Source organism: Borostomias antarcticus (assembly GCF_949987555.1).
Source record: "Borostomias antarcticus genome assembly, chromosome: 4".
In the NCBI taxonomy this organism is placed as follows: Eukaryota; Metazoa; Chordata; class Actinopteri; order Stomiiformes; family Stomiidae; genus Borostomias; species Borostomias antarcticus.
Genome location: NC_140237.1, coordinates 33,083,866 through 33,092,052, shown reverse-complemented (window position 1 = coordinate 33,092,052; position 8,187 = coordinate 33,083,866). Strand labels below are relative to the sequence as shown.

Sequence of the window (8,187 nt, the reverse complement as noted above, 5' to 3'; positions counted from 1 at the left end):
CGTTGTTTTTGCCCTGGCCCTTTGCGAAGAATTTCAACGCCGGGTAGATGTTGTCTTTGCACAAGGCCTGGGGAGGCGGGGTCTGGGTTAGGGGTGCACTTGTACAGTATGAACGTTCTTATATGTTCTCCTTTAAACTGGACGTGTTGACCGCCAACGCACGGCTATCCGCCGTCTCTGCGTCGTCGGCGACTGACCTGGAAGACTTTGGGAGCGCTGACCAGCGAGGCAAGGGCGGAGGAGAGGGTGGCGGAGAAGGTCCCGGCGGTGATGAGGTGGCCGAGGCCCGACACCATGGTCATCACCTGGAGCGACGGGGGGGACAGAGGGGATAGAGATCGGTCGGACGCCACAGGCGTTGTCACAACGTCATACTCACGCCACGCCTTCTTTTGTCCGTGTCCTTTTCCTACCCCCAGGCTACCCCGACCCCTGCCTCTACCTGGACCCAGGCACACTCACACTCACTCTCACACAGACATACACCAGTGTTTGCCATGTATCTCCTATGATGTTTTTAGCCTCTCTTACTCTGAAAATGTAATTTAATGTAATGTATTGCTTTATAAATGTTCTTAGCCGTTAGACAAACATACTCCAGGAGCTTGCTCCATCGCCTTGTTGAGAGGGGTCAGGGAAGAATTTTTACAGCTCACTTTGCTGGCCCCTGGGTGATACTGTTTTTTTTGCTTCCCTCTGGAATATGTAGGGGTGGGTCGTATGCCCACCTCCCTTGTTCTCTGTAAAGTGCATTGTGTTGCCTCTGGGTATGAAATGCGCTATACAAATAAAGTTTTGATTGATTGATTGATTGATTGATTGATTGACAAACAGGTTGTGTGTATTGTGTTTGTGATGTAAGGGAATGGAGCAGCTATCACAAGGCCCTCTCAGTCTGATGACCCCCGCTGTACCTGGAAGGTGTTCATGAGGCCGAATTTGCAGGTTTCTACGGCGCACGAGGAGAAGTCGTATCCCAGCTCACAGGCGGCGACTGCCGTGCCGTTACACACCATCCCCTGACTAACGGTGCTGTTCGTGTTTCCGGTGGCGTCGCGCACGACGGTACCAGCTGGCCAATGAGAGAGCAGAACAGGCACGGGTTGAGGTCAGTCTTAAATGTGACGTGGTACTCCCTGTTAAGGTCGTAGCTGTGGTGTTATGGCACTGCTGTAAGCCTGGCCCCTCGCTGTGCTGAGGTTGGTGGGTGTACAAAAAATACTTCAGTTGCATTTCCCATTTAAGAGCCCTGCATGACTCGGCCTATGGCTCGGGGATCGTGTGTGTGTGTGTGTGTGTGTGTGTGTGTGTGTGTGTGCTCTCGTCTAGTGTTTATTGATTTCTAAGTGAGACAGGGCAGTCCTCCAGGGAAGAACAATGAGCTAATGTATTGTTTGAAATAAACAGTCATCTGTTGAAGTGGCTGTGAGTGAGTGTGTGAGTTTATGATATCACCCCAATATGCATTAGAGAGGGATGCTTCAGTTACTCAGACATTATGCAACACATTTCTGTCTGTGCCTGATTGGATGTGGGAAATCAGGAAATGCTTATTATAAAACAGCCCTCTGAGCACTGTTGGCATGTGGTGAAACTCCACCCCTGAAGGTCAGACTCCACCCCTGAAGGTCAAACTCCACCCCCGAAGGTCAAACTCCAGCCCCGAAGGTCAAACTCCACCCTTGAAGGTCAGACTCCACCCCTGAAGGTCAAACTCCACCCCTGAAGGTCAAACTCCACCCCTGAAGGTCAAACTCCACCCCTGAAGACAAACAAGTACTCACAGATACAGAGCGCCACGCCCAGGTAGGTGACCCCGGTGATTAAGATGGCCAGCAGGGTACCTTTAGGAATGGCGGCCTGGGCGTCCTGGGAAGTGACAGTGACAAAGACACGTCTGGGTTCAAAGTGGATACGTGGTGATGATGTGAGCTGTTCTATATTTTGCCGTATGTGACATTTTTGAAGAATTGCACAAGCTCTATTCTCCCTCTCTCCACCCCCCCCCCACACCCACACCATCTCCACTCCCCTCCTCCCCCTCTCCTCCTCCTTCCCCTCTCCACGCCTCCTCCCTCTCCTCCACCTCTCCCTCTCCTCCACCTCTCCCCCTCCTCCACCTCTCCACGCCTTCTCCCTCTCCTCCTCCCCCTCCTCCACCTCTCCACGCCTCCTCCCTCTCCTCCTCCTCCCCCTCTCCCCCTCCCCCCCTCTCCACGCCTTCTCCCTCTCCTCCTCCCCCTCCTCCACCTCTCCACGCCTCCTCCCTCTCCTCCTCCTCCCCCTCTCCCCCTCCCCCCCTCTCCACGCCTCCTCCCTCTCTCCCCCTCCTCCCCCTCTCCACGCCTCCTCCCTCTCCTCCTCCCCCTCTCCACGCCTCCTCCCTCTCTCCCCCTCCTCCCCCTCTCCACGCCTCCTCCCTCTCCTCCTCCTCCCCTTCTCCACGCCTCCTCCCTCTCTCACCTTGAGATCTCCTGAGATGTTGGCTCCAGCCAGGATGCCGGTGGCAGCGGGGAAGAAGATGGAGAACACAGAGAAGAACGATTCTCCATCGCGGAAATCCGGCAGAAAGTTTTCCATGAATATATTGGCTGGAGTTGGGTTGGACGGAGAGAGACATACATGAGAGCAGTCGTACGTCAAATTGAAATAAATAGGAAGTAAACACACCGATGCGGACCCCCCCTCCCGCCCCCCCCCCTTTTTGGGTGAAGACGAGGCTGGACCAGGGCGGGGCTTGAACTTGCCGCCCGTCCCGATTCAAAAGTTGTTCACTCAAAAAGGAGCAGTTCCTGGATGAATGCTCCGATCTCCCGGCGATGGATCAGCTCTGATCAGCAGTACGACGCATAGAAACGACGCATAGAAACGACACAGAAATGTCAGATGAGCTGCGTTCCCTCACTCTGGTAGTTGAAGAAACCCTGGGATCTCTTGTCCTCCGTCGATGGCATGAAGGTCCCCACGAACACGTTCACTATGGCCACCAACAAGATGATGAGCAGGACTATTTGGGCCTACGGAGAGGGAGAAATACTGGTGACTACGACCGGGGCCTGGATTTCCTGTTCATTGCGTGTTCTCGTGGTGACGGTTAGCCGGTGGCGGGGTCACCATCTCACCTTGGCCTCCCACTCCATCCCAGCCACCGATATCCCTAGCAACAGAATCACCGTGATGCAACCAATGATCCTAACGTCGTTTATGTCGTCCACCATAGTGGCCGAGTGATCCTGGCAGAGGGAAAGAGAGAGAGAGAGAGAGAGAGAGGGAGGAGAGGAGGAGAAAAGGATGAGTTAATATATCTGGGGAGAGGCGAACCCAATGGGACCTTGGGAAAAGGTGTGTGCTGATCTGCTTAATTGATCCATGATAGATTAGTCACACGCTTACAAGACATTATTCATTTTTTTGCGCAGTGCAGGTTTCAGTTTGTTCTCATCCGTCACCAACACTGCGTTCTCATCCGTCACTAACACTCTGTTCTCATCCGTCACTAACACTCTGTTCTCATCCGTCACTAACACTGCGTTCTCATCCGTCACCACTAACACTGTGATTCTACTCCTGATGAATCATGAAAAGGCAGCGTACTATGAGGAGGTCCCGCACGGTCTCAGCGAAGCCCACCACATACATGGCTACAGCCACGGCGTTGGCGAACGCAAAGATCAGACCGATGGAGCCGCCAAACTCGGGACCCAGACTGCGGGATATCATGTAGTACGCCCCTCCTGTAAAGACACACACACACATACACACACACACACACGGACAAAATGGTAGATGATTAATCAACACATCCTGACTCCATTGATTTTGTGTCAGGATATAAAGAAGATTTTAGGAGATGACATCTTGCATGTGGTGTGGGACCTTGTGTCTTTATCAAGGGCCTTGTATCCTGTGATCGCATCAATCAATCAATCAATCAATCAAAGCTTTATTTGTATAGCGCATTTCATACCCAGAGGCAACACAATGAGCTTTACAGAGAACAAGGGAGGTGGGCATACGACCCACCCCTACATATTCCAGAGGGAAGCAAAAAAACAGTTTTTTAACCAGCATTAATCAGCAACTTATAGATTTTAGGTTAGAACGTGAGTTACTGTAAATGTGATATGTTCTCAGGGGAGAATATCTGTCAACAGGCTGTGTGTGGATCAATAACAATAATATGCCTGTATATTTCTGTGGAGTGTCGTCGCAGGTTGATGATGCGTTCACTCACCTCCTCTGACCACTCCATTGGTGCAGATAGCGGACATGGAGAGACCGGTGACGGTAGTCACCACACAGCTCAGAAGGATGACCACAGTCCCCAGACCTTCAACACACACACACACACACACACACACACACACACACACACACACACACACACACACACACAGATCAACACACAACTCATCAAGACTTACTTTCAACTCATTTTACGACTCAGACTATATATATAATAGATATATTTAAAGTCACACTGAAACGGACGTTTGAGATCATCTAACTTCCGTAGTTTGACGTATTTCCGACGCAAACAAGCTATGAGGGTGGGACATAATGTTTAGAGGAATTTGATTGGAACATTGACAAGTGGACGGGTTTTAAGAACATTAGACAGATTCGATAGAAGGATAGCGTTGATTGACGGGTGAATGTCGTGAGATTATTGGCCTTAAATCTAAGGTAGCTGTTGTCGTCATTGCACGTGACCTACCGTTTTCCAGGAAGTAATAATGATATACTTTGATATAAGATTACAACAAAAGTAGAATTTTGGCATCCATTGTTGAATAGGTGAACACTATGACCAATTATGTGAACCAAAATGGGACAGAATGCTTTTTTCATTTCAGTGCGACTTTAAGAACATTCTGAGCTCACTGTATGTCACAGTGGTGTGTACTGTAGGTGTTGCTCACTGCACATACACAGTGCAATCAACCTTGATATGATTCACAATGTCAAATTCTGAGGTCAATGAATAATACCAGGCCTTCAGTCTGCCAGTTCCCCTGTTGGCCGAGAAACAGCAAACTCATTTTGGAATAATTCACCGCCCCCTCGGTGACCTCTAGCACCTTGAGAACGCCGGTGGAGCCGTGAGGCGTCTCAAATGGCCCGTTCTCGCGGCTAATTGTGCCGGGAGCCCAGAAGGTTAAACTGTAGCTCGCTGTAGCTGTACCTGCGCCACACCTGCACTTTCTCTGGCTTTCATGACCATTAGTTACACTTCATAAACCAAAGCAGCGACCACCCATCCATCAGCAAGCATAGGAGAAACACACACACACACACAATCACACACACACACAAAATCACGCACACACACATTCTTAGAATAGGCCCCTGCTTTGATTATACTCTGGTGTTTGACCTCAGAGTCAAGGACACTTGAGAGTTCTGTCTGTTTGCATCGGTCCCTTGGGTGAGGTCGCCCCAAACTCCTCCCCCTCCTCCTCCTCTGCTCCCTGCTGGCTGAAGCTGATTGGTCATCTCTCTCTCTCCATCCTGAAGGAGAGCTGTCATCCCTCTCTCTCTCCATCCGCAGCCGCGCTGACCTCTGCGCTGACCTCTGACCTCTCCTCACACCCCGAACGCCGAGGCGCTATCTGCCCTGTCCACGCCGATGGACATCAGCATGGAAAACGAGCCTGCGCGCCGGAAACTCCCATCTCTGACCGGAAGTTTCCGGAAGGACCTGTTCCCTCGGCTTAGCCGGCCTACTCACCCCAGCCGGCATGACCGAACACCCAGGATAGACGGATGAAGAGCATCACACCCCAAATGTTCAGCATGCACCTCACCTGGGGGGGTGGAGAGAGAGAGGGACAGATGAGTCAGGCAGACCGGGTGGGGGAGGGGGGGGGGGGGGGTGTTGGCCAAGGGTAATTTTGCTGTTCCAAAATGAAGGCGTTAGGCACAGGGCCACACCAAAACGGTTAAACTACATTCAAGCACCGGCCCGTACGTAACCATAGATATGCGTCTATAACTCTGGACCCAGACAGGTCCGGCGGAGCGGAGGAAGGTCCGATGGACCCTCCTCTGCCCGGGCCTCTGTCGCCCACGGAGACCCAGCCTCTATAACCCAGCAGGGAGCCTCCCGTGACCCGGCCCAACTCACCAGGACCCCCTTTATCCATCCAAACTTTACTACGGCTCCTTTCTTGTCCTGGGGAGCGACAGACTCCAGGTCGTCGTCGGGGGTCCCGTCACTGCCCCCCACGTCGTCCACCGTGTCCGGCACCGAGACCGCTCCATTCTGCTTAGAGGACGGGAGGAAAAGAAAGGAAGAAGTTGCAGATTTTTGTGCCTGGAAGAAAGAAGGCGTTGACTGAAATAATATCCCTGGGTCATTTTGTTCGATTGCGTTTTGATTATTGTTGCCATGTTTTGATTTGACCCGTCGGATTGCTCTTAGCGAGATGAGACCAGCGTTTAAATGAGTGCTCTCTTCTCATTCGCCTGAAGAGATAACAGTGTGTCCTTGCTCGCGGGTGTGTGTGTGCGTGTGTATTTGTGTGTGTGTGTGTTCATTCCCCCCTCTGCTAGCCCACAAGGGAAGGGAGTGAGAAGCTATGTGGTTTAATTCAGAGGAAGATTGATAAATGTTTGCAGAAGCATTATTATCCCGTGGGCCTGTCCTTGAAGACAGAAAGAAAAAAAGAGAGAGTGTGTGTGCGTGTGTGTGTGTGTGCGCGTGTGTGAGAGAGATGACGACGAGAGGACAGGATAAACCCAAGGTTTCGAGTACAGAGTGCCGAGTAATCCCCCTGATCCCCGGCCAGACTGTGGGTTAGGGACGAGGCATTGCTCTCATTTCCATTCGTGACACTCTTTTGAGGAGAGAGGGCGATCGAGGTAACGCAGCAGGCGATCGTTAGCCGTAAACTCTGGGCCTATTTACTCTAGCATCCCTGGCAGGGAGTTGTGATTACAGCACGCTCCACTATAGATCTGTACCTGACCACTCATGCACCTCTACAAATCTACAAAGTATTATATTTGAGGGAATCCATCGATGTATTGGTGCCATGTCGCGTACCACAGCCACTTTTCACACAAACCAATAAGCCCCAGAACCCTCGCCCTGCCAGAATACAGTAGCCATGCGTCAATTATTCATATCCACGATTCACAAAGCATAGATTTATGAATCAGGGAAGATGTTTCACAAATCATCTCGTTTGTCAGTTGGAGGGGTTGGAAGCTAGTGAGGTTCCATCTCAGAGAACCCTGAGACAGATCACGGCTCTTTCACGACGGAACACATCAGGCGTTCAAAGGTGAAGCAGTAAAACGCACAACTGTGTCAAAGATACGTTTAATTGCCGTCTATTTGCGTCTGTATTCTGCGTCAGTTGTTATTTCCAGCTTGTTAAAACAACTGTGTTTGTGTTCAATGATTTCTTGTTGAACTCTCGTCAATGAAAGTGGCAGGGATGATTTCTATGACTCAGTAAATGATCCGGCGGCCATAAAACCAAATGAACTCTCTTTCCTTTATCAGTTATAGAAAGTCAAATGAAGTCTCAAGGCCATAAGCTTGTCTTGACACAGAACAAGATGTATGTGACATGAATATGTGTGAGTGAGAAAGAGAGAGAGAGAGAGAGAGAGAGAGAGAGAGAGAGGGAGAGAGAGAAATAGAGAGAGTGAGAGAGAGAGATAGAGAGAGAAAGAGAGCAACAGAAGGTATGTGTAATAACAGTAGTCACTTCTGTGAAGGTGAGAGCAGGGTGAGAGGACACAGGTATGTAGGAAAGGTAAACAGACACATCTACATTATGAGCTATACGCTACATCTCCAGAGAAAACGCTGAGACAGGGAACTGGAGACAGTTAGGAGGTGTATCCTCTGTGCTGATCGATGGGTGACACACACACACTCACCTTCTGAAACACATCGTGGAGCTCCTGCAGGGACGGTCGCACGGCGCGGTGACCGCTCACGCTGCCCGCGTTGCGGTAGAAGTCGATGTTGGGCACGCGGTCCAGCGTGTCGTGGCCGAAGGCGCTGGCCACGGAGGGTCGAATCTCCCGGTGGTCCCCGTTAGAGAGGCCGTGACCGGGGCCACTCCCGTTCCCGGAGAAGGAGGTCTCCTCATAGTTGGGGGGCCCTTCCCCCGTCCGATCAAAGGCAGGGTTGACGTTCTCCCCTCCGACTGACTGATACTTCTCCAT

At 51.2% G+C, this 8,187-nt stretch overlaps 1 protein-coding gene across 1 annotated transcript in view; it reads right to left on the bottom strand.

The window, feature by feature from the left end:
* slc12a1 (solute carrier family 12 member 1) overlaps positions 1-8,187 on the bottom strand; it is a gene marked incomplete at its 5' end in the record, with an annotated part of 18,393 nt that extends 10,206 nt beyond the window's left edge. Inside the window, 12 exons of the mRNA XM_084437467.1 lie at positions 1-67; positions 198-305; positions 915-1,072; positions 1,785-1,869; positions 2,464-2,591; positions 2,906-3,017; positions 3,123-3,233; positions 3,595-3,734; positions 4,235-4,330; positions 5,732-5,807; positions 6,128-6,268; positions 7,897-8,187. The exon at positions 1-67 is cut by the window's left edge and continues 57 nt beyond it. Coding sequence (XP_084293593.1) covers positions 1-67; positions 198-305; positions 915-1,072; positions 1,785-1,869; positions 2,464-2,591; positions 2,906-3,017; positions 3,123-3,233; positions 3,595-3,734; positions 4,235-4,330; positions 5,732-5,807; positions 6,128-6,268; positions 7,897-8,187 — 1,513 coding nt within the window. The remainder of the gene's footprint in view (positions 68-197; positions 306-914; positions 1,073-1,784; positions 1,870-2,463; positions 2,592-2,905; positions 3,018-3,122; positions 3,234-3,594; positions 3,735-4,234; positions 4,331-5,731; positions 5,808-6,127; positions 6,269-7,896) is intronic.